Source organism: Filicampus tigris, chromosome 12 (assembly GCF_054856515.1).
Source record: "Filicampus tigris isolate MCC_2025a chromosome 12, RoL_Ftig_1.0, whole genome shotgun sequence".
In the NCBI taxonomy this organism is placed as follows: domain Eukaryota; kingdom Metazoa; phylum Chordata; class Actinopteri; order Syngnathiformes; family Syngnathidae; genus Filicampus; species Filicampus tigris.
Genome location: NC_141228.1, coordinates 12850312 through 12877453, shown reverse-complemented (window position 1 = coordinate 12877453; position 27142 = coordinate 12850312). Strand labels below are relative to the sequence as shown.

The following is a 27142-nucleotide window of genomic DNA, read 5'->3' as shown; positions in this document are numbered from 1 at the left end:
CACAGATGGCTCGGGACACTGTTAGACTGTTTGTACATTATTTTTGTGTTATCCATTGCTCTTGCTCTCTCAATATATGTTTTTAATTGTATTTGTATTATTTTAAAAGTTTGTTGAAAGAGCTAAAAATTAAAAATTAACAGCCATAAATGAAGAAAAAAAATGCCTAAAGGGTGTATTTAAATGGGATATATCTATATCTTGGATTTCACTTGTTGCAGGTGTCGTCTGGAATGTAAAACACGTGATGGAGAGGGGATTACTGTGTTCACATTCCCTTAAAATACTTTAATGCTAACAATCAATTTGAGAAGTGAGCAGAAAGGAGATTAGTGAATAATTAATTGTTTGTTTTTATCGTGAGTATATTCCAAAAGCTTTTTGTTATGTTTTGTATTTAAATGAATGATTACAACATCAACTAACACGCTTGCAACATTTACGTACAATTAAATTTTACTGCTGTGCTGCTGTGTTTATGCCCATTTTTGGGCATCAGAGATTTTCCCATTTCAGTACCTTTTTGGAGCACTTAACACTGCTGTATATTCACTTGAGGGATTGCGTTAAATCTGCTCTCAAACAAAATAAGATGAACTATTCTATCAAATTGAATGTTATACAACAGGGCAAACTTACATTTATGGAAAAAAAATTAATTAATAATTCCAAATATCAATGATTTCCAGGTGTAGCCTCTCAATGGGGTACTTCCCGCTTCAGGGAGACCCAGGGGGGATCAAAAAGGAGGAGCAGCTGTTAGTCTTCACTTGGCCTTCCACGCTAAATTCGTCCCGGATGTTTGGTTAGAGCTACTTCCTCTCAGCATCACCACCAACCTCAGACGGATAAGATGCCGTGTATCAATCCTTGCGCACAGACACATATGTTCTCAATTGCCTTTTAATGTTAAATAAATCAAGCGATGCAATCACGCTCATTGAGCACTCCTAATAAAAAAAATCCTCTCATGGGGAAGCAACGCTCGAGTGAACACACTGTTGACCTTTCGAAGACTTACTGCGTTGACTGCACTTGTGCACTTGCTTGCGCAGTCTTAACCATGTACATTTTGACAGGTCACTTCAACTTCCAACTGAATAAATTATAGTAGGCATATGAATGAGGATGATATCTAAAGATCCCACTCAATCATTTAACGAAACAAAGGCTGGTTGGTCAGAGCTTTGAGAAGAGCAGTAGAACAAGTCAGCAACCAAACTCAAATTCACAGGCGTAAGACTGCTACATAAAGTATGAACAAAAGGGTCTTTCTGTGAAATTTCAGGATGACCCTAAAAATGCGCTAGATACTGTAGGTATAACTTACAGGTGAACATAATCTGACCATCTTTAAATGTGTCAGATCAAAATTGACAAAAGATATTATATCACGCTAAAAACAGTTGAGTCAAAACTGAATAACCCAATTTTGGGGTTAATTTTGACCCAATTGTTGCGTTAAAAAAGGACTGACCCAACCAAAAATTGGGCTATTCAGTTTTGACCCAATTTTTAGGGTTAAATTAACACAACAAATTGGGTCAAAACAATGCAAATAATTAGGTTATTGCACTTTTTTTTATACATATTTATTATTTTTATTTAAAACGCTAAGGATACTGCCACTTCCCCAAAAAATGTATTAATAGCTACAAGTAAAAGTTTTTAAGAAATGTATATTTATCTTCAGGTGGATCACTCCTGACTTTGACATAATTTCAGCAACAATAACAGTAGGGGATGATGTACATTTGGTCAGAGCTGGGCACTCCATCCCGGGGTCGGACCGGTCCGACCCTCCGGCTCGGCCGTACGCCCATTTTTAGGGTGACAAAAGGGGCTTGATTAAGCAAGAGCGGAAGCGCATTTTAGTCCAGCCACTAATCGGTCCTCATGCGTGTGACGTGGAAATTTCATCTCTCCCTACACGGTGATATGCTTATGTTAACATGGCAGGGCCAGTTTGTTGTGCAGTCCTCAGTCATGGTTTAATAAAGTAGAATGCATACGTGTCCAGAATTTTGTTCAGCACATTCATCGTGGAAGTGAGAACAAATCTAAATTAAAAAGTAGTGATTAGAATTGTGGCAAATTCATATATTTTGTGTCATGGTGCTTTTTAGATATGAATTGAATGAATAAGACACCAAGGGCAGTCTGCAAAGTGGTGTCAGTGACAATCACTCCGATTGGCTGTCAGCCAGGAAAATGCAAATCAGTCCATGAGATAGATACATTTGTAAATTGGTATACAATTTTATTTCAGTTCTTTAAACCAAGCATTGCTTCCTTGTGGTCATCACCAGACAACTGCCTCACACTTTCACACGGGCTGTGATGAGTTGTGGGTCCATCTTGAAAAGTGTGTTGAGACATATTGACCTCTTGAGGAGAGTTGCGCTCAACAGTTTTCAATCTCCAAGCAAGGTAACCGGAACCACTCTGGTAATCGTAGAAATGTTCCTGTGGATTACAGTAAACACAAAGTTAATATGGAACATTATTTGGAGCACACACAGTTCTTGTGAAGTATTACATCCTAAAATGGCAGCAGACTAATGACTTTTTTTTTTAATGATTCCAGCACTCGTCCTGTCCAACACACATGCTCAGTTACAAGCAACTCATTTTCAAAAGATTACAATGTGTGAAGTACTTACCAAAACAGCGTGATGAATGAAGAAATCCAAATGTCAAAAGTGTCGGTGACTTGACCACGATACTTGTGCGTGTGTAGAAATGAACAGTATGTCGGTGGCTGTCATGGTCGCCAGTCATACTTAATCAAAGTGTACATCTGGCACCTGTGTATGGGCCTGTAAGGTTGATTTTTGACCAAACATAAAACATTACTGGCATATAACCTAATATATAGTTAATTTGAACCAACAATTGGGTTAATTTATAAGAAATAACCCAGAATTCTGACCCAACACAAACAATCCAAAAATTGGGTTCATGAAATAACCCAACCGTTTTTAGAGTGTATATATAATCACTTACAAATCAGTGAAAAATGATAGTTACACATACATTTTTCTATCTCCTTGACAATTTTTGTGCCTTCCTGTTGATTCAATGACCAGAGTACAGCACCATTCAAGCATCTCTCCTCCATGAAATGTATTAGCTACCCGTATAATACAGTGAGTGACGACTTGCTGCAATGGTATATGACACAGCGATCAGATATCGTTCCATATAATTCTTCTTAATATCTGTTCATCATGCACTGGAGAGCTCATTAGATGTAATAAGACACTCCCTCCCGGACAGCACATTAACCTGCATGTTAGTCAGCCAGCTTGCTTTACTTCCTGTCACTACAGCACGCATAACACTTTGATTTAAAGCCAATTGTATAGCGATGATAGTGAAAATACTTCCATTGGTTTATAAAACATTAGCAAGCATTCAAAACCATTTTCCCCAATGCCTGTTGATTAGTAATCATTCTAACTCTATTTTTAATAACGCCAATGAATGCGCAAATGCAGAGGAGACAACAATGGATGACGGCTAACAATAGAATGCTCCTTTTTTTTTTTTTTTAAGCCAGTAGCGGGCCATCCAGTTATTCACAAGGCTGCTGTATTAAGATCAACAATAGAGGAGAAAAGGCCACACCTGGCCTGGACACCTGGTGAGCTACACCAGAAACACACGCACACACACCGATTCCTATTCGGATGTGATCACAGATGGAATAATAAAGTCGCTTGATTGGTAGTAAAAAGTGGTAAATAGCTCCAAACAGGGTTTGAAATGTTACATCATATACGTTAATTAATATACTCTTCAAAGGACTGGGGCATTGTATATAACCCATAAACTAAACATGGTAGAGCTGTGGTGCATGGGTTCAGGAGGAAGCCATTCAATTTGGTGACAATGTGGATAAAGGGGCGGGATTTATTTTCACTGAGTCACTATGCACACAATGGAAGCATACATCGCCTCAGAATCATAATGGCACCACGAATCTGACCATTGGAAGGAAGAAGTAACCTGCTAATATACACAAATTCACCAGCCGGATATTTAGATAGATATTGTAGACAGACAGACAGAGATGTGCCAAACAAATGGTCTGAGTGACTCAATGTGGCGTAACCAGTCCAAGCAGTTCCCCAACCTCTTGCCTATATGGTCAGCTGGGATAGGCTCCAGGCTACAGCTCACCCACGACCCTTGTGAGCCTAAACCAGGGTCTCCAAGTCTGGTCCTTGTGAGCCCCTATCCAGCCTGTTTTATACGCAACCCACACACACATTTGATTCATATGATCAGATCACCAGCAAGCTTCACACAAGCCTGATAACCATCCTGATCATTTGAATCGCGTGTGTTGGAACAGGGTTGCATAGAAAACAGGACCGGACTTGGAGACCCCTGGCTGAAGCGATATAGAAAATGGCTAACTGGTAATAGAACACCACATATACTTAAGATTTTTTAAAAATAGTAATTACAAGGTGTATGCTTGACATTGTGAGGTGCGTGCTTGCGTTTGTATGAGTGTACCCCCGACACGCTACACCACTGCAAACTACAACCACAATGGCACACGTATTGTTATATTAGTGGGCTATATCTGTAAAGCTGATCATTATTATGTTTAAAAAGTCAGAATATTTGGTTCCAATAGTGGGTCCAACCACCACATGCAAGTGTACTGAAGTGGCTTGTGTAATAGTAGCGATCGTGGATGCTATCCATGGTGCTTAATTTTATGCGTTGCGTCGTCTCTTGGTAACAGTTTGTATTATAGCTGACATATTGTTAGATTAATATCTCACTTAAACTGCACATTCATATGTCTCATACAGTAAGTCTGATCATTTGGCTCAAAGTGGATCCCATCCGAGTGTGCAGGTGTACCTAATAGAGTGGCCGGTGTAATACCAGCGCTGAATCTTAGACGTATGGTTGTGTTGTCTCTTGGACCACTTTGTATTAGTCAATGATGATCTTTGGACATATCACACTTAAAAAGCAGCATAAAAGGATATGGCCACTCAGTGATTTTCTTGGCGTACTTGCGGACTTCGTTGTCCTCCCCAAGGATGAAGAGAGACCTGTTGACGGTGAAGCAGTTCTCCCGGACGGGGATTCGGTTGTACAAGGCCATGGCGCGGGCACGCTGCGCTTTGGTCATCTTAAAAGCCGCTGGGGACACGCCACCTGTGGACGCCGCCGCTCCATCGCGGCTCCTGTTGCGCTCCGAGCCGCCGTCGCCGGTATTCAACAAGACCGGAACGTCGTCTCCGAAGCGGGCCATTCTGTCCAAGCAAATAATATAATTATAATAATAAAATAAAAAAGAAGAGGCAGGCAATGGGGGGGATGAGACGCGTGGTTAAAAAAAGGCGCGGTGCTGCGTTCGAATGCTGTCCGTGACCTATCAGTCCATCATTAGTTTTCGCTTGCATGAAAACATCTTCAGCTTTGTCTTTTCGTGTGGTCCGAAAAAAAAAAAAAAGCAGCAAGTTCGCCACCACTTTCCACTGCTGTGCGTAAAACCAAAACGCGGTGAAAATCCACGCACACCCTAAAAATCCATGAGAAGCTGCAACAGGTCACATCGAGTAAAGGATATTTGAACTAATCCAGCAATTACAGTTAAGAGCGCTTCATTCCTCGTCCACAACACGCGCTGGAAAGGAAATAAACTTTGCAATTTCCCCCCAAAACAAGAGAGGCGAAATGCATTGGGAGGGAGGGAAGCCTGCACCTCTCCTCCACTCTTTCCACGCACACAAAAAAATCAGGAGACGGGACCTGCACGACGTGTCTTCATGCAAATACATCACGCCCCCTTTCCCTGGTCCAAACGTACTTTGGCTTAGAATTGAACACGCAAACATACAAGTCCCAAGGTCAAAAAAAAAAATGTTGCAAAAACACGTAAGGATGTTGTCAATACTGCGCATCAAAACACGAGACTAATCATGCAAATGCCAAAATCTACAAAAAAAAAAAAAGAAAACCATGATGGAACTTGGTAGGTAATATATTACATTATATTCTGCACAGTGAATGCAGCTCGCATATCAGGGAATTAATCACCTGTTACTACACAACAATGTCAATGACAACATTCAAGTGCGTGGCGAATTAAACTGTTCATATGCGGGCAAGGAAACGCTGGGGTGGGGATTGTTTTCACTATAAAAGGATTATACAGTGGTGCCCTCAAATGAATTCGTTCCTTGACCACGTTGATATAAAACACTTGGATCTCAAATCACCCTTCCCCATCAAAATGAATGGAAATGCATTTCATCCATTCCAGACCCGCAAAATAACAGAAACATTTGTTGTTGTTGTTGTTTTTTTATGAGTAATTAAAATGTAGTTTCCACAAAACTATTTATTATTATCATTATTCATATTAATTATTATCATTAATAATTATTATTTGGCTACGGGCGGCACGGTGGTCGACTGGTTAGCACGTCCGCCTCACAGGTCAGAGGTTGTGGGTTCGATCCCGGCGCCGGCCTCCCTGTATGGAGTTTGCATGTTCTCCCCGTGCCTGCGTGGGTTTTCTCCGGGTACGCCGGTTTCCTCCCACATTCCAAAAACATGCTTGGTAGCTTAATTGGACACTCTAGGTGCCCCTAGGTGTGACTGTGGGTGCGGGTGTTTGTTTGTCTCTGTGTGCCCTGCGATTGGCTGGCAACCTATTCAGGGTGTCCCCTCTCACAATCACACCTAGGGGCATTTTAGAGAGTCCAATCAACTTACCATGCATGTTTTTGGAATGTGGGAGGAAACCGGAGTACCCGGAGAAAACCCACGCAGGCACGGGGAGAACATGCAAACTCCACACAGGGAGGCCGGAGCCGGGATCGAACCCACCACCTCTGAACTCAAGTCATGGATGGCAGATAATTTCCTACAGCTCAATCAGGACAAGACTGAGGTTTTAGTTATCGGTCCCGAAGGTCAGAGAGAGAAGCTTTTACCAAAACTACACATTTTTAATCCCTCACACTGTGTGAAGAACCTTGGCGTCATTTTTGACTCTGAGCTCAGTTTTATTCCTCATATTAAAAATGTAACCAAGATTGATTTTTATCACCTTAAGAATATCGCCAGAGTCCGCCCGTTTCTCTCTCAGGCTAACACGGAAGTGCTGATGCATGCCTTTATTTCCTGTCGTTTAGATTACTGTAATGCCCTGCTCTCTGGCCTCCCGAAAAAGAGCATTTCACCACTGCAACTACTGCAGAATTCAGCCGCTCGGGTGCTGACGAGAACCAGAGGGCGGGAGCACATTACGCCAGTTTTGAAATTGCTGCATTGGCACCCTGTGTGTTTCAGGATCGATTTTAAAGTACTTTTATTAGTTTATAAATGTGTTAATGGTCTTGGGCCATCTTATTTATCTGATTTGCTTTTATCATACCAGCCCTCGCGGATCCTGAGGTCCTCTGGCGCCGGCCTTTTATTTATTCCAAGGGTGAGGACCAAAATGCATGGCGAGGCTGCATTCAGCCATTTTGGTCCTCACCTTTGGAATAGCCTGCCAGAGGATGTCAGGTCTGCAGAGACTGTTGATATTTTTAAGAGGAAGCTCAAGACACACCTTTTTAGTTTGGCTTTCAACAACTTTTAAATAATTTATCTTTTCTTTTGATTGAAGATAATTCTATGTTTTGCTTTGAATGTTTTAAAGCACTTTGAGTTGCATTTTTATGTATGAAAAGTGCTATATAAATAAAATGTGATTGATTGATTGAACTGTGAGGCGGGCGTGCTAACCAGTCACAATATGATTCAAACAATTGTAAATTTTCAAGCGGAAAAATTCAATTTGGTTGAATTCAGTTGTATTACGATTCAGTTCGATTTCATGTGGCTGTAGCTTTTGTCTTGTTTAATGTAACAACAAGTAAGAAGTCTCCAAAGCTCAAAATATTTAACTTAATTAAATTCAAAGAAACAACAAATCATCAGCACCACCAAACCAATGTATACCTGATGTGCGTTTCACATAAAAGACATGTGAAACGTTAGTGAACCATTGACTTTAAACATGAGGATGTTTCAGATGGTTGTGTCATCCTTGATTAATCTAGCATCTAAAAATAATTCTCTATATTATTATATTAACATATTTGATTAATATTAAAATCAGACTATTGCTGTAGGTGTTAGCACTTATCTCAAAAGATTAATGATGTCAGTGATCACCAAGAAGACACAGGTGGGTAATTTCAGAGTTGAGTTGGTACAGAACAACATAGAAACAAAGAAAGTGACGTGTTTTAACAACGAAGACACTGATCAATGATTTGTGTGAGCGTGGCCTCTTCCGAATTAGCACACCAATATTCCAAAGAGCGTACGACTTTTTCCCCTCAGCTAGATGAGAGGATCATCATTGCCAACAGGTCCCTCAGGTTACAAGTGTAATTGAAATCAGAGGAGAGGATTGCACTACATTGTCCTCATGTCAGGCTGAGAGTGTGCAGTACTCACAGCTTTTTTGGTTGAAAGGTGAAGAGGTTATTATGGTAATTAAGTGTTGCCGGCGGGAATGATTAGGGAGTACGGATGATGTCTACATCCTGGGGGGAAAAAAAGCAATGAGCCAAGCATTTGTAGTGTCTTCCATGCATATTGATGGTTGGAGTTTCTATTTTTTTTCTATTGCTTTAAGAAAATGGGATTTTTTTTTTTTGATAGCTGAATGTGAATTAAGTGTGTTTAATCCGTCGTGTCATACAGTACAGCCTTTTGGAGTTAATCAAATGAAATTATTTTCATAGACGTGTTGTACAGAAAATGCTGTTTTCCCTGCCGCAAATGTCTTTCATTCCGTGACCACGCTCGTAAGCAGTCGCAAATCATATTTTCCTGTTAAAATGAATGGAAATGGCAATAAAGGGCCATTAAATCATACTATTTTAAACTTTCCAGAGTAAATTAAAGACATATATATGACTATATATTACATTTGGCACAATGGCGATCCAATTTTGTATTAAATGTGAGTTATTTAATCACTAAAATCCCGCCTCTCCCCGTGTGGCTGCCCCGCACCTTTCACGACATGGCCCTAAAGCCGACTGCCGCCACAGATGGACTGTATGTATGAATTCATATACACAGTGAAATGTTTCACTTTCTGTGTCATTGCAGCCATTTGCCAAAATCAAAGAAGTTCATTTTATTTCTCATTAATGTACACTCAGCACCCCATCTTGACAGAAAAAAAATCAGAAATGTAGAAAGTTTTGCAAATTTATGAAAAAAGATAAACTGAAATATAATATGGTCATAAATATTCACAACCTTTGCAGCGACCTTCATATTTAACTCACATGCTGTCCATTTCTGCGCCTTTCTTGGAGTCCAGCTGTTTTTAATTAAATTGATTGGACTTGATTAGGAAAGGCACACACCTGTCTATACAGCTCACAGTGCATGTCTTAGCAAATGAGAATCATGAGGTCCAAAGGAACTGCCCGAGGAGATCAGAGACAGAATTGTGGCAAGGCAGAGATCTGGCCAAGGTTACAAAAGAATTTCCGCAGCACTCAAGGTTCCTAAGAGCACAGTGGCCTCAATTTTATACAGATAACTTTGACGACCCAATCGTTTTCTTGGATTGGGCAGAGCTGGTCCAACAAAAAAAAAAGGAATGCGTTTTTTGATAGGAAAAATAGCACTCTACTGAACTTTATAAAAACATTCAGTCTTGACATAATTAAATATAATGTATAGAATTTAACTCCTATAGACACATATACGAAGACATTTTCCATATTTCAGAACTGTTTGTGAAACAATCTACATTTCATAGTACCCTAACATACTTCATCCTAAGCACTAGGGAGTAGATGGAGGTGACAGTGATGAGTTGGTGTCATCCATAAAATAACCATACAATACACACTAATAACTAAAAAAAAAACAATATTGGGGTTACCAGAGTGACCATGATGCATGTTTGACAGCAGGTTGACAGTGTCTGCTCTGATAATATGACTTTGTGGCACATAGCACTGAGATGCAAAGATTTTGATCCAAAAATAGAACATGAGAATGCAGACATATACCTGGCAGGCTCTTGTCTGCAAGCTGGTCGTTATTGCGTTTCCGCCTAGAAGGCTTCTAACAAAATCATGAGGGCAACAGTCAGGCGACAAGTGACGTGGGAACTCAAATGTAAAGAAGGAAAAGGGAGGAAGTAGTCAAAGTTTCTATAAAACTCTAGCTAACAAAGAAAAGACACACTTTGAAAGAACTCGTGGGTGTTTTCCTAAAACTTTAATACTGCAATTCAAAGTTTGGCAAAACGTTCATAACATTCATAAAGGATTCAACTCTACAAAGTTGTTTTTAATTAATTTTTTTTACCTTTGATAGCAAAGAGGAAAAGTGTGATACCCAGAGAATCCATCCATTTTCTGATTTGCTCATCCTCCCAAAAATGGAACTTGAAAAAAAACAATTTGGGTTGGCCCCTTTTTTATCTAATTTGGGTTATTTTTGAGTTACTTTATATTTTAAGTTTACTAAATTTACATCTAGGAATATATGGGAGTTAGACATTTTGAACACTTTCTGAAATACAATTCACAAAAAAAAAGTATGTAATGTAATGAATTTGTTTTGCAAACAGTCAGCTCAAGTTGCCCACAACCCTGATGGGTATTAGGGAAAACAGATAAATGGATGGAAGAACAGTGCGTGACAAAAAGTGCTATTAAAGGACCTGGAGGTCTAGTTAAACAAATAGGAGAGGGCTTTTACACTAAGCTGTGACGTCAAACAAGGAATGTACCTGTGTGTACTTGTGTGGTGTCATCACATGTCAACACATTTTCATCTGCGTGGCGCACACGATGAAAAGCATGGATGTGCAGATAAGCAAAAAATATATTTTCCATCTTTTTAAAAATTCATTTACCGGTATATATTTTTTTAAATTGACTTATTGTAATTAAAATAATGTGGGTGTTTTTTTTCAATTTATTAAATAATCGGTTAAAGCACAAGTGCGCTTTCTAGGCGGATGTTAACAAGCATAGATAGTGAGAACTGAGAAAATGATTTAAGTACACAATTCAACTCTTTTTTTTTTTTTACCTCATCTACAAATGACCAGGCTCATCTGTCCATTTTAAAACAAATGATGGCCCCTGAGCACGATCGTTAGCCCACCCCTGCATCTGATAATGTCTTCGAAATGTTTTGATCTCATTACTTATTATTTCTTGCCTGATTTGAACTTGGTCAGTTTTAAATAATGGCCTTTTCAGGCTAAGCAGGAAAGTTGTTTTGAGCTTCACATTGTTTACCGGTATATGGCCTGTCACTGCCAAAGTAGTTTCCATAGCGACGACATGGGGGAAAGGTGCAATCTATGTATCCAAGTTCCACAAATTATAATATGTTGCTATACAAAGCAACTTGGATGCACACAATAGTAACTTTATTTGTTCATAAATGTACCTTTATCTAAGAAATTATCTATACATTCCAACGCTTGAGTAAATATTTAATCTGTTGAAACACTCATCAGATGCTGCATTAGGTATACCTGGAAGTCTAATAAGATTCGGTACATGAGCTGATTAGCAATGCTCCGGTTTGATATGCTTTAAGATACATTTTCACTCCACTGTACTTCGGTTACCATATGTAGCTACACGATTGCTGCAAAGCGTTCAAAACGGATCTGAGATCTTCCTATCAGCATCAATCATAACGGAGCATTAAAATCATTAAAGGCAGCTTGATACATCTCGTATCGGATCTAATTAGACTACGCAGGTGACCAACCTTTAGAAGAAGAGCCCCATTCATTTTTAATATCTAACTCTGTGTTCAGATGTAGCACAGCGGCCAACTGGTTAGCACAACGTGCTGGGTCAAATCTTCAACCTAATGCGCCAGGCATAAATAACGCAGCATTGACTCTGTCACTTTTGGACCCACGGCTGGGTTAGTTATTTCACCTAATTTAGGTTACTTTCACCACAGTGGACGCTTGTAGGCTACAATATGAGTTGAAATAGATACAAAGATAGATACAATATAGCATTTAAATCTGCACCGCAAAAGTAAACAAAAAGGTCAGTGGCTTTATGTGGAGTCAAGCAACCTCTGTCAAATTTCATTCTGGTGCAAATACATAAAGTGAATCCTGAAAATCCACTTGAGATTTAAGCAGAGTAGCAATGAGTCACAAGAGCATGTCTGCTATTCTTTGTTTTGCTCGCTCAGATATTGGTTTCACTTATTATGAGCTCCAGCTCTCTTTGTCAGCAGCTCTCCAAAGGATACGCGATTGAATTTTTTCCCCCTCCTTGCATCAAACTGAGTAAATCTGCTCCTGCTCCTTCAAACACAGATTTGTAGCTGCGAGGGAGATGGCATTCTCTGAAATTTGCATTTCCTTATGCTTTGTATGCCTTGCCTTAAGACCCAGTAGTCCCACCAGATAATGCATATTACATTTAATACATATTTTAGATTTGATAGAGAGTTGTGCTGTTATTTTCTACAGCTGGAGCCTATTCTTGCTAGCTAGCCTTAGCGAGAAACAGGGAAATAGTCATCAGCCCATTGAAAGGCACATACAGACATTCACACTGTATGTAGTCTTTGATTAACCTCACATGACTGTTTTAGGAATGTGGGAGGAAGCCAGAGTACATGGGGCATACCTATGCAAGCATAGGAGGGAAACAAATACAAACTCTAAACAGGAAGGTCAGATGCAAGATTTGAACTCTGAACTGCGAGGCAGACGCACTAACCACTAGGAGTCTAATACAGCATCGGTTGACTGAATCCAATTAAACAGCCCTGTCATTCAAACAGCCGAATAGGTGGATCTGCCATACATTAAGTGATTTATTTTCATTGGCTAATGCGGCTATTATGATTATTTGAGCCTAGCAAGTCACCCGGGATAAGGTGTCCGGGTTACAAACGTATTTCAGCTTTCGAGTCAAAATGTTACACAATTTGTGTTTGCCATTGAAGATACAGTATATTTGAGGTAAGGTTTTCCAGAAAGATTAGCAGTAGTTCTCCTAATATGGTAGTTACCAACCACTTAAAAAAATGTGATCAATTGTAAAACTGAAGTACAATTTTAGTTGTCCTGCAGATACAGCCAAAGGGAACGCTGGCAGACACCATGTTCATCACAGCGTGGTATATTTCGAATATTCTTTCACAAACCCATAACGTAACATCTTTAAGATGTCAACATCTGTCATTTGGCTGATTGGTTTCCTGCCATTAAAAGTTCGCCCAACTTGGCCAAAATTGGACAGTGACGTGCCAAAGCTTGGCTAAACACATGAGCACAGCCGGACTACAAAGGCAGACCTATTGATGTGGCCGCATGAAGGGGCTGAGGGTGGGGGGACTGGACTATATTTAGCTTCATTGAGATGGTAATGGTTGGAACATGAGAGGACCTTGCATGTGCAGCTTTGGTTAAGAGTGGCTGCATCATAGGACATTTCGAGGGATTCTACGGTTACAACAATTATGTGTTTGGCTTATTTTTTTTCCTACAATGCACTCTGCATTATTTCCTTGTTCCTTTACCATTTCTATAGTTGCCTCCTTTTACCCCTTTTTTCTACCCTCCTCAGAATCCTGCTTTCTACTGTTGTCTTCCTCCTCCGCGTTACCTAGCAACACAACTGACATGCCCTCATTTCTCAGCCCTTTGCATCTGCTGCCGTAAACTTACATTATGATAAAACAACCTATATATGATGCCCACAGAATGCAGAAAATTTGTTTTTTTTCACGCATGATATCAAACCCCTTTTCACCACATTGCATGCTCAAAGGAAGCGACGCAACAGTTTGTTGTTGAACGCAAACAGTGTGGGATGCTCAATTTATTGAGGCGTCTTCTGTGGGAGACATGAAGTGGAAATGCACATTTATGGGGCACGAGTTGGCACTGTGGTATACAGACTAGAGCATCCAGGATAGTCACTGCCTTTAACGTTTTCCACAATTTGTTATGTTCAGCTTTATTCCAAAATGGATTACAGTGGATTGCCGCTATTCGAAAGGGATAGGGACCAGGCCGGCCCAACAAAAGCAAAAATCCGTGTATAAGTGGTGGCCATTATAACTGCATTGAAAAAGTTTTTTTTTCAACCTAAAAAATATATTGGAAAAAAAACATGGATGAAACTGCATTAAACATTTTCCACAAAAAGAAACCCCAAAAATATTTGTGAAAACAAGTTCAGTGAAGAGGTGGAACTGTAGGTCTCAAACAGTGAGTTTTTCCGGGGCTCCCTTGTAGATTCATTTTTGTCCTCCAAAATGAACACAGCCCCCATTAAGTATGAAGATTATCGGAGTCTTTCTTTGGGGGGAAGGGGGGGGGGGGGTTAATTGTACACTTGTTTAATGTATTGACAGATATGAATGCTTAACATAACCATGTGTGACTTGCAGTAAATTAACTTTTATTCGCAGGCCATTTATCCATATTGAGCAAAGATATAAGTTAACACTAGATTGAATAAATACAAATAAAAAACGGAAACAAGTGTTTAAAACACCTCATCTAGGTGGTTTCTTCAAATGTATGCAGGTCGAATGCATTTTTTAAAAACTAAATAGATATTTGGTTCATTTTGTACATTTTAGATAGAAGTCAGCTGAGCAAGCCAACAGCCAAAGGAAATGAGATGACTCCCTCTAGTGACAAAATACAATACTACATTGATATTTAAATTAGGATTTGAGGCACAACCTTTAAAAAAGTAAAATAAAATAAATAAAATAAACCTAAATAATAAGCAGATTTTCAAAACACTTGTATTTTTGGGGGTAACTTAAATTGATGGTATCTTCAAAAAGTTTAATGATTGTAGAAATCTGAATACTTGCAGCTTGATTTACACCAGATAGCAGCAGAAATGTATACATTTGGGAAATATTGTACATTTGCACGATATGATGAGCTTGAAGACGAATGCACAAAATGTTTAACCTCTCCTATGTATTCCACTAGCAAGATCTATGAAAAGGGGTAAGGAAGTGAAACAATACTAATCCTGTATAAGACCACCAACAAAACAAATGAATAGATGTTTGTGTTCATTGCCTTTGTTTAGATTGAATGAAGCATACATTACAAAGTACAGCTACAGTGCAGCATGAAATCTGGAGTGAATGAAAAGTGTGTTGATGGCCACACTGGTAGTACAGATCAATGTTCTCATAAATTCACCAGCAATGTTGGTGAACGTATTTCTGAACAGATGACAGCTAGACAACTTTCTTGGATTCTCCATGTTAAGCATTTGTTCATACCCTCTCCTCTCTGTTTATTCACTGTATGTTATAAAAGTTTGGAATTTTTCATTATAGTTTGTCTTCATTTTGTTTTTTGTTTCCATTTCAATGAGTTTTAACTAGTTTTTAGAACAAGTTTGTTGGTATTTATTTTTTAGAAAAATACTTTTAGTTTACTTTTTATTTGCTTTGGTATTGGTTCTATTTTTTTTTTAATATGTGGAGTGTATATATATAAGGTCTCTAAGTATTGTGGAATAAAGAGTGCTATTGCTGGGGGGAAGCAACATGCACCGACAATGTTTAAAAAGAGTTTTCTATTGTGGAATGCATGACATATGAATCATTGGCTTTTGTATGAATAATTGTGGAGTTGTCCTCGAAGAGATGCCTTTTCAAAGGTGAAGTTAATGAAAAACCCACTTGAGCTCACCCATGTCCCAGCCACACAGCTGAGGAGCAGACATCATACAAGGACATCTCAGACGATTTTGCATCAAGGCACTTCTGAAAAAATTTGAACAAGCTAACCTTGAACATAAAAGAAAAGACACAAAGCCAAAATTATTCTTTATTTGTACAATGGAAGACTTGTGTTGTTTTCTTTAATTACATTTCTTTTATTTTTTTATTTCTTTTTTGCTGCTTTCTTTTTTGCTTATATTAAATAGACTCACCGGCGTGTGTGTTCGTGTATTGGTGCCAATGGGGTGTCTCGCGCTGGGTGTCAATTGTGCAGGACCGCCAACAATGGTTGTCATTATGATGACACTATAATCCTCAGGAGCATATTTTTGAATGGATCCCACTATGTTATCATCATTGCCTGACTCGGGGTTCATATTAAACATACTGACGTTCAAATTATACAATCAGACACCGGCGATGACTGATCATGAATGGGCATGTGCATTATATCAACAGTTCCCATTGGCTCCTGTAGGGGTCACAGCTAAGTCAATAAAGTCCCGTTTTTGATGCTACGTTGGATATTTATGAGCATGGAGTTTGCTTACCCAGCACCTCCTTGTCGTTTGTCAAAACTGCCCCCTTCTAAAAGGAACATAAGTCAGACTGCTGCAATATTTGGGCTCCTGGTTTAGGAGTGAGGGAGTGCAAGTGATGAATAGCACTGAAGACACACTTGGACACGCACACACATTATGTCTCTGGCTTTCTGTGCATCATTAGCCTGGAGGAAAGTTTAATACTGTATGTGGATGCTGATGCTGATGCTGAACACACACACACACAAACTATGTATAAACGTTAATGTGAAGCAAGCCCATAAAAGCAACAGCATCTGAAAGGAATCCTGTCAAGCTACAAAGCATCAATAAGCTAATAGCATACACTGACAACACTGCAAGGCTCAAACAGCTTTGATATTGAAATTGAACCCTTATGAAAGAAGTGAAGGCTCTTTGACTGGCCTGCACACATTAAAAACTGAAAGCATTAGGACACCACTATTGAGTACGTTAACTATGCTCTGTGTGTTATGCGAGTTTACGTGGGCTATCAACTCAAAGGAGGACAGTACTTAAGTTCCGTTTTACAAAACTAACAAACTTAATATTGTTTGCATAAATTGCTAATGCTCATATTTTTTTGCCCATGTGTGATTGTCAATTCAGTTAGCGTGCTATTTAGGCTAGTATGTTAGCTAATGATGACTGTCGTGCAAATGTGGTTCGTTTGTGTTGAACAATTCAATTACTCTTTACACAATATAGTTGTTTACTTAACATGGTTACATGACTGTACTCATGCATGGTGCTTTATGATGCTGTTCATTTTAGGTGATCTGCCAACATCTTGTGGCGTCTACACCACTTAGAATCCTCTTTTAAGAGTCCCTAACCCCGATGAAAAGGGAGGGTTCCACTACAGGTTCATTTTATATTATGGCTGCGGTTCACATCATACGTTTTAATGTTTTAAATCTTTGGTTACCTACTTAATCTCAAGAATGAGGCGCAAAATATTTGAAACAGTACAAATGAAAACTATCCATCCATCCATCCATTATCTGTACCGCTTCTCCTCACAAGGGTCGCGGGGCGTGCTGGAGCCTATCCCAGCTGTCTTTGGGCAGTAGGCGGGGGACACCCTGAACTGGTTGCCAGCCAATCGCAGGGCACACAGAGACAAACATCCGCACTCACAATCACACCTAGGGGCAATTTAGAGTATCCAATCAACTTACCATGCATGTTTTTTTGGAATGTGGGAGGAAACCGGAGTGCCCGGAGAAAACCCACGCAGGCACGGGGAGAACATGCAAACTCCACACAGGGAGGCCGGAGCCGGGATCGAACCCACGACCTCTGAACTGTGAGGCGGACGTGCTAACCAGTCGACCAAATGAAAACTAGATAATCACAATTAAGCATGAACTTCTTTTTCTTGTAATGTATTACATCATGTACATGTACCTCGGAAATTTAAATCCTGATTTGCTATATTATTCCCTAACCTAAATCGGTTTTGTGTGTAATGTTACTTATTGCTTGCTCCCTGATTGCTAGAGGAATAAATGTTTCATGTCTTCAAGGAAACAGAATGTTATGCTACACATGCGGTGAGTTGAATGGTCACATTGCTTCCTCTACTAAATGGTTTCATATCACAGGGCAATGTGGGAGTTCGGTACAGAGTGCTGCGGACCGGCTTCACAGAGAAATGAATTTCACCAGGAAACCTCTCACATGGACAAAGAGCACATCAACCTTCAAGAAATAGCATACAACACATTGTTTATTATTCATCTACAGAGAGCATGATAGGCTTCTCAAATCCATTACTGTCAAAGACGGATACTTTGGAACGTTCGTACACAGCTTCACAAGTGGCAACCCGTGCATTTGGTACCTGGGCCTTCACTGAGAACCAAACTTAAAACACTCTTAACACCACCGCGATCACATTGAAATAATAGAAACCATCAATACTATACAAAAACACAATTAATCAACACACAACTGTGCCACGTACATCATTTGGAGCATTTCAAAATCAACCGAAATCTGATTGGATAAAATTGTCCAACATCCACATACACGTCCTGAAAGCAGTGCAGCCAATACGATATCTAATAACCGTCCTATGTGCATTCTTGTAACGAGTGAGTTATTAGCCAATCCATTGAGTTTAATAATTAAACATCTAATCAACATTGATCTATGCAGGTAATTGGACTTGTAGCTTAACTGAACCTGCAATGCAGTGCTCCTGACGAACATTTTTTTTTAACGAGAGAAGCAACGACCATTTTTCATAAACGCGCTCCCTCCGAGGATGTAGGAGCTGTCTGGAAAGCAGGGCACAGGCCCCAGATGCATGGTAACAATATATTGAGGGATGTAATTCTAAAAAGAATGGGGATTAAAGGAAACAAGGACACCCTGCATGGTGAGACGAAATCTAGGCCAGCAGGTAATGTTGGCGCTCTGTTCTACACACGCGTAAACAAAGAAGCAATGGTGGTGCAGTCAAAGTAGTGCCCGAACTTTTAACACTGGCTGATATGCACAGTACTTGAGTCAGAGTAGTATATAAAGTACTAAGTGAAAGTAGTAAGTATCTTCTTATGTATTTTTTGTAATAGTGCATGAATGACAATTGACAAAAATATAGAAAAGGAATATGCTAATTTAAATATTGCCCTACTACATCAATATGTGCGTTTACTAGGGATGTCACAATATCGGCAATATTGTGATATTGCGATATTAAAATTGCCGCAATATACCGTCGTCATGTCACGATATTAATAGCAGCAAATCTGTTTAAAAGCCCAAGTTGTTTTCCATTTGTGCAGTTCCAGCCCCCTCTGGTGGTTAGTTTATTAGTGCAGTTTAATTTGATGCATGACTGGCCGAGCCTATTGCTGTAATTATGTACAAAAACTGAATATTGTAATGTTGTTTTTTTTTTTAATAGGAACTATTTTTTTTAATTTACAATATCGTGAGCTTTTTATATAAAGTATCGACAACCTTTCCACAATATCGTGATATTTATCGTATTGTGAGGTTCATATGGTACCGTGACATTTGGATATCATGACATCCCTAGCGTTTACAGTTTCTTCTTTGTAAATAAAAAATAAATAAAAAATACTCAAGTAAAAGTAAAAACTACTTTGAATGAACACTAGTCATTCAAATACAATTCAGCCATATTCTTTCCTGATAAAGGCTGAATTGTGATGTAATACTGTATATGTGGCTGAACGGTAACACTGAATTTATTGATATTTAAAAAGGAGCATTATGGACACTCTGAAAAAAAACAAAAGTTACAAGTTAAATTAATTAATTCATTTTTTAATATTGCAAAAAATGAAATAAAATCATACTTTCTGTGCTTATTCATCGACAAAGTCAGGAAGTGTTGCAATACATACAGTATCTGCACAACTTCAATATTTTTCCCACACGAGGTCTTCTGTCATAGTCATATCCGCCACATATCAACCAGCAATTTTATTTTGCATAAAAATTGCTCCAAAGTGTGATTGTGAGTGCGGATGTTTGTGCCTAAGTGTGATTGTGAGTGCGGATGTTTGTTTGTCTCTGTGTGCCCTGCGATTGGCTGGCAACCAATTCAGGGTGTCCCCCGCCTACTGCCCGAAGACAGCTGGGATAGGCTCCAGCACGCCCACGACCCTTGTGAGGATAAGCGGTATAGATAATGGATGGATAGTGTCGTATCACAAACTGAGTGGAACACCCACACTTCATTTTGCACCCTGAGGCAACTGAAGGCCCAGACACAGTCCTACGATTTCTATCTATTACAGTCACGAACAGGGCCAGTTTGTGACAGTTTATTGCATTTTTCACGACAATTGCAGAGCACCGAGATAAAACAAAGGAGGAAGTGGCAACGAAAACAACAGCAAAAACAACAATATTCAACTTCACACTTCTGCAAACTAATGAGTGTCCGGAAAAAGAAGCACGCTAGCATCTATCCTCAATGAAACCGCTTCCTCTATCCTGGACAATATTTAACTGATACGTCATTTTGTGACACTGAAAATGGCTTTTCAGCATGTCATCATTAATAATTCACCCGTGTCAAACAGGTCTGACATTTACACCACACTGTGTGTCTGTGTGACACTAACAGGAAGACGATATTGGAGGGTAATTCATTGTGACAGACTATCTCAGTTTGCCAGCAAAATTGAATGAATGAATGAATGAAAGAAAGTAAGGTAATCAAAAAATGAATTTGGCATTGGATGTGTAAAAAAAAAAAAAATCTAATTGGTAAGAATGAACTGTTGCTATGGTAGCTGGCATGCCTTGCTGTGCAATTAAGACCTCGGACTCAATTTCTCACACACATCCTCAGCTTTCAAATGTAAATAAGCAATTTAAGAACTTTGTTTAAATCGCTGCGTTGTCCCTGCTGAATATCTGTCAGGTTTGTGGATCAACAGATTGTGCACCTGAGTGCCAGTGCAGATGCTAATAACCTAGGGGCAGAAAAACACAGAGAGAGTAGCACACAGACTGAAAACCTAACAAGGTGGTACAGTAACTGCAGCTTCTGTAGAGCTGCCATACAATCCACCGAGTTCCATCTAAGAATCAAATGGTAAATTGCCTGAACTTAGTTTTGCTTTGAAAATGATCATTCTTGAGAAAAACGACAGATCAGTTTAAACTGGTAAACTCTTGCTTGCCAATAGCTGCGCCGACAAAGTAAATGAGACATCATTATAATGCCGCAGTGTCACACACAAATTCAGTTGACAAAAAGGAACAGTAATATAATGAAGAAATTTTGTATTCTTTCTTCATCGCTCTGTAGATGTTTGTTACAGATGTGGCTCATTCATTTTCAGGATTTAATGTCAAATGTTTTGAGACAGAAAGTACAAATTTAAAAAACGGAGATACTGTTTTCTAAAGTACACACACCCTCAAGCCCAAAAATGGAAAATGCAACTGGTTGCACTCATATTAAGAGTATCCGTTAAAAAGCCACTAATGTGCAGAACGGAGGTTTTTAGAATGGTGTATTTTGAATCATTTTATAAAAATGACAATACAGACTCTAATTCTAAAAGAAATACTGTTGGTATTGCTTCCCCAAAAAAATAATCTGAAATATTCTAGAAGCAAACATGATCAAAACATTTTATTCACTGTAACTTGCATTGATTGTTTAGGACAATTAACAAAAGACGCATAAAGCTCAACAATTTGGAACAGTGTCCCTCTCAGTGTCTACTACTCAACAACATATTCCAAAATTGACAAGTACTTTCGCAACAGACTCCCAAAACATGGTCTATACGCCAAGTTTGATATCATACGATAAAATATCATATCAAGTAGCTTAGCAAAGCTTTTTTTCAAGTCAGTTTGTGTAGTAAATTCAGTGCAACCCTTCTAATCGTTTTGAGAACAGACTGACAGGCATATGCCAACTGGCTTTGAGACACCACATTACCGAAAAGGCAGAAATGGCACATTAATTGAACCAGCATCCAAACTTTAAACCACTTCTTAAATTGCCTCATCCTCAGTGTTAGTAGACCGATAATGACGCTTGTGGTTCAGCCTACAGGGAAGGAAAAACGGGCAATTTAGCAACCATTAGCTGTGAACAGTGACTGGCGGATGCTTTAGGGATGACCAGCGGCACAGCCAGAGTGTTCCAATCATATTGTGATCAGAAGACAAGAAGATCACACACGGGGCCTGTTCAAGTCTGTGAACACCCCTGCAGAGAATGGCTGACAAAAAGGAAACACAGCCTGAAAGATTACTAATAAAAAGCCAACACACACATACACTGTACACAGCAACAACAGCAATTATAATGTGCTGGTGTCTTCACCTTTCAGCTATAACCACCGAGGCTTTTCCGCTATATACCAGCCATGAACTATTGCAAAAATTGTTGATTTGACCCGTGTCAGGGAGCTTGCAATGCGCACGTGGATACATACAGCGTGTACCGGTAACACTGATTTTATAGGCGTTCCTGCAGAATCAACACTTTCAACGCTAATGCGATTCTTAGTGTGAAACACAAAACGGCAGGGTTGTTCCTTGTGTGAGCATCAATTACTATGGCTTCCTTGGAAAATGCAGAGAAATGACAAAAGCAACAACAAGGGACGGAACAACGCTCTCTGGCCACCCGGACATCTAGGGAAGATCTTGCTTAACGCGATTCCGCGTACCTTACTGCAGTTTCAGTTGCATTACACTGAGACACTTGGATGCTCTGGCCCCATACATTTAGATTGATCATCACTCTAAATAATCAAGGTGTTGATACTAATGAGCGGCAAGCACAATATAAAATAATCTTTCATAGCAGTGAAACATTTGATACTTGTACTTACTTACACCTTAGCACACATTCAACATGGCCAAAAAGTCATTGTTTATCATACCATCCAAAGTCAGGGTTTAAGAGATACAATGTACACATATACCAATCCAGCTCAACACAATTACTGTAGGCTATAATACAAGCAGGGACAAAATCTGAGTAAAAAGCAACATTTAGAATTGCGATAAAGAGATATTTCGGTCATTGTACTTCTTATACTGTATATGTTTGAACGAAAGAGCTGACAATCACCAGTATGCAAAATGGTGTCAGACGTCAAAGAAAATTGATCACTCTGATTCTGCCCAGACGTCTGCTCTGCTCATTTTCAAGTTTGGCTTAATGACCCATAGATTTTGCACCTGCTGCCAGGTTTAACAAATCTAACTGTCGCAAACCTCTGGCTTGCAGTGTTCCAATCAAGCGGCACTACCACGCAACACGTTCTTTACTGCTTGCACTTTGGATCCTCTTCGTTCACTTAATTTACTCCTCTTTACCTCACTGATCCCAATGGGATGGTTTTTAAATATGTATAATAAAGATGATAATAATGATAATTCATTCAATTAATTGATTCCTGCGATGATTCAGAGGGGTTGATACATGCTGTTGTCATATTTAAGAATGAAATCTGTCGACACCCGCCACACATATCCGCAGAGCTCTGCACCTTGATCAAATTCACCAAAATCGAATTACACCGCCCATGCCACAACTTTGACCAGGTTCCAGCAGGTGTAAAGTTTAGTCAACTTTCGCCCAGAATGGCGCAGCGAGATGAACCAAATTCCGGAACAAGTCACAATTTCAGACAGGGAGACAGACAGACAACCCCACTGTGAACACAAAGGTCAGAAGTCAAACGGAGTCCAACAGATTGTTATTGTTCCCGGCTGTTTATAGCTAATGCCCAGTCCGGCCGGCTGTGGCTCAAATGCCAGTCTAATCACTGACTTTAAAGCCTGGCGACATTAAGTACTGTTATTATCCGGAGCAATGAAAAGATGTCATTAACATTTGCAATCTTACGCATTCAGGGTAGCAAGCGACTACCCCTAACTACACAAAAAACGAGTATAATTTCAGGATTCAAATAAACTATATACTTCCTAAGAATTTTAGGTCGCTTTTTTTTTTTCCTTTTGATATTTTAATCACGATTTTCATTCCTTCTCTAGTCGCTAGTGTTTCTCCACTGGTGACAAATGACAGTTTGGATATTATAATAATATTCTTCAGCTCTACAGACCTGTAGGCATTCTTGTGTAATATACGGGATATTTCTTCACGTTGTTTCAACTAGAAAGCTGTTTGTTCTACAAGTTTGATATGCAAAGTGGGTAAATAAAGTAGTTTGATTGATTTTCCTTTTTTTTTTTTTATTAAGTCCTGGCAGGGAGGCGTAAATAAATTAAATCCTCTACTGGGCAAGGATCCACATCAACTCATGTTATCATAACCGATTTGTTGGTCTGAAATCATCCTGGAAAGAAAACAGATGCACATGTTGGCTCAGGTGCAACAATTCTAATCCAAGCCGCCATGACAATGTGGCTTTGCCTCTCAGTGGATCTGAGAGGTGGATGTTCACGGTCAACACGTTGTGACTCACTCGGGTCTTTGTCCTATCAGCTGCAGCAGTGTCCATCTGACATGAAATGAACGGATCACTTTAATTATAGCAGGCAAGCCAGAAGACAGTTACCTGCTCCATGACTGAACATCTCTACAGGCCTCGTAATCATTCCATTGCCCCGATCATCCATTTGTCACATGGACTTAATGTGTTCAAACCAGTGGAGATGTGGCCAGATAATGATTCGTATTTAATGCAAATCAATGCCTCAAAAGAGAAAATCAGAGTACATTTTTGGGGCTAATTTTGTATGTTTGTGTTTGCCTAATTTTCTGGTCCCGTCAGCTTTCTGTCAAGGGACATGACGCCATCTGCCCCTATTTTGCCATTCCAACAGCCGGTCGGTGTGGCTGGCATGATTGGATATCACAAGTTTAACAGTTATTTATTGTTTGTTTTATTTTCATCTTGTCTTTCCTTCTCCCCACGGTACTTTTTGTAAAGTGCACATTTTAAAAGTCACAGTAGTACTAGTACGGTAATTGGGGGGAGCTGCTCAATCGAAATTGGAAATAACTAGGAATAAAATAGCATTATTGTTTTAAAGTACATGCCCGCGTGCCAATGAAACAAACATACTAAACCTTCTAAGCTCATCCCTACTTTAGCTTTGGACCAGTTAAAAGATGTGATATGATTGTGGCATATCATGTAAATCTGATTTCCTGCATGAATATAGACTTATTTTCCAAGAAAAGAAACTTTATTTCTAAAGAATATAGCCTTTTTTTTATTTCTAGAATAAAGGCATCAATTCCACAATAAAAGGCATAGGCCTAATATTGTGAGAATACATTTATATTTTTAAATGTAATCATCTACATTTCTTCCATTGTTTGACTTTAATATTACTACTAAAACAATAACAACCTAAACTTGGAAAAACACAACTTGTAAGATTCTGATTTATCTCGATAAAAATACATCTTTGTTCTTGTAAGACTACAACTTTTTTTTTCTTGAAAAACATACGACTATTTTGATAACATTCCAACTTTTTCCCCCTACAAAATTTTAATGGGTTATCTATTGTAAAATAACTTGTGTATGGTGTATATTTTTTTTCTTCTTGGCATGAAGATGATTAAATTGCGCTTTTGCATGCAAAACAACTGATCCCAAACAATAAAAGCTGTTAAATCAATAGAATTGTTCTTTCAATGTGTAAGCCAATGCTAATCTAAAGAGTAATCTCATGTATCGCCAACTTCATTCATTTTGCATCACCACCTCCCATTAAAGCTCCCCTATGCTTTCTCCGCCCAGTGTCTTTAAACTATAGACGACAACTCAGCATGGACTGAGGCATCCTGAGCCTGTGGCGAGAAAGGTGGGACGGGCACCATGGGGGTCGGGCCCACCAGAGGGAAAGCCCCAGCTTCAGCAGGGAAAGCGAAGGAGGGGGGGCATCAACCCCTGCCATTCAGTTTGCGATTTCACAGCTCCACAGGGCAGGAACCCAATGAATACGTACATACTGTACGCGCAAACGTGGATGTACAGTACATCCGATTAAGCATACACCCACCATACTGACAAAGACAGCATTGATTTCAAACAGCACATTGGCCTGCTTGAAGTCTCACGGCGCAAATAGAAATTGCATTATTACAGAAGTGGCTCGGACAACCTCGAATGGCGCAGTTGCTTGAATGACGCTCCAATGGCAATCATTTGTTTCCCAATAACATCACATGATTACAAAATGGCAACGAACAGACAAACTAACACTAATCCATACTTTACTGGCATCAAGGGAGCTACAAAGACTTCTCAGACCAATTAGAGCTAAACACTGGCTGAGATATTAAATATCTACAAGTCCTTGGCAATGTACATACACACACAAACCCACACACACAGTCAAGCATGCACAACCAATACTTGGAGAATTGTCAGTGAATTTAGGTGCATGTGTGTGGGTGTGTCTAGTATAGGAGTGGGCAATTAATTTTGCAAAGGGGCCGCGTGAGAAACTGGAACGCTTGTATTGTATTAGAAAAAGCCCAGACATGGACCGGTCGGTCAGGAAACTCCCGAAATTCCCGATGGCCACCACGCCTCTGAACCTAAACAACCAACAAAAACATCTTTAATGCTCTGAAAAAATATGTTCATGGATATAACAGTTTTTCATCTGCGTACACTTTTGTAGTGAAGTTTGGAGAGAAAAATATTTTTGTCGTAATTTCATTTCATAGACTCATTTTCAGGTATACCCAAACTGTACAAAAGTTACCTACCCCCTGAATATGTCTGAATTTTGTCATCACCTCTGCCAAGGAGAAACAACTGTAATTAGAACACATGTACAGTGAACCCCAACTCTTTGCGGGGATAGGGACCAAACCCCGCCTGCCTATAGATGCCCCCTGATGGCAGCAAAGCATGACTTTTGTCTTAATGAAACTCCTCAACTTAGTGCAACAAACTTCCTTTTTATCGATATGCCAAAAGATGGTGCCAAACTAACACTTTTATTGCTTTGACCTGAGCATAAAAACAGCAAATAAGTGAGTTTTTAAGTCGTCAGCGTTAATTAGATAACGATAATTCACTGTAGTCACCTGCGTCCTGCAAATGTCCGAAAGAAAATGTGTACGCAGGAACTGTAGATAGATACTGAACCAACTGCCAAGGACGTCTGTATGTTGGCTGAATTACACAAGTGGGAAGTAAGTGTATTCCCCAAAAATGAAGTAATACGATAATATTTAGCTGCAGATTTATATCTCTTTATTTCTCAATTTTGTCAGTGATGCATAAAAAAATGACAAACTCTATGAAGGCGTACAATGTTGGTATTGATGGCAACTATTCAGC

General features: G+C 39.4%; 1 protein-coding gene across 6 annotated transcripts in view; it reads right to left on the bottom strand.

The window, feature by feature from the left end:
• Positions 1-27142, bottom strand: part of cacna1ea (calcium channel, voltage-dependent, R type, alpha 1E subunit a) — a 98853-nt gene that overhangs the window by 60717 nt on the left and 10994 nt on the right. For all 6 annotated transcript variants that reach the window (XM_086046273.1, XM_086046272.1, XM_086046275.1 and 3 more), the window contains exon 3: positions 5017-5285. In XM_086046273.1, the coding sequence (XP_085902399.1) occupies positions 5017-5285 (269 nt within the window). The remainder of the gene's footprint in view (positions 1-5016; positions 5286-27142) is intronic.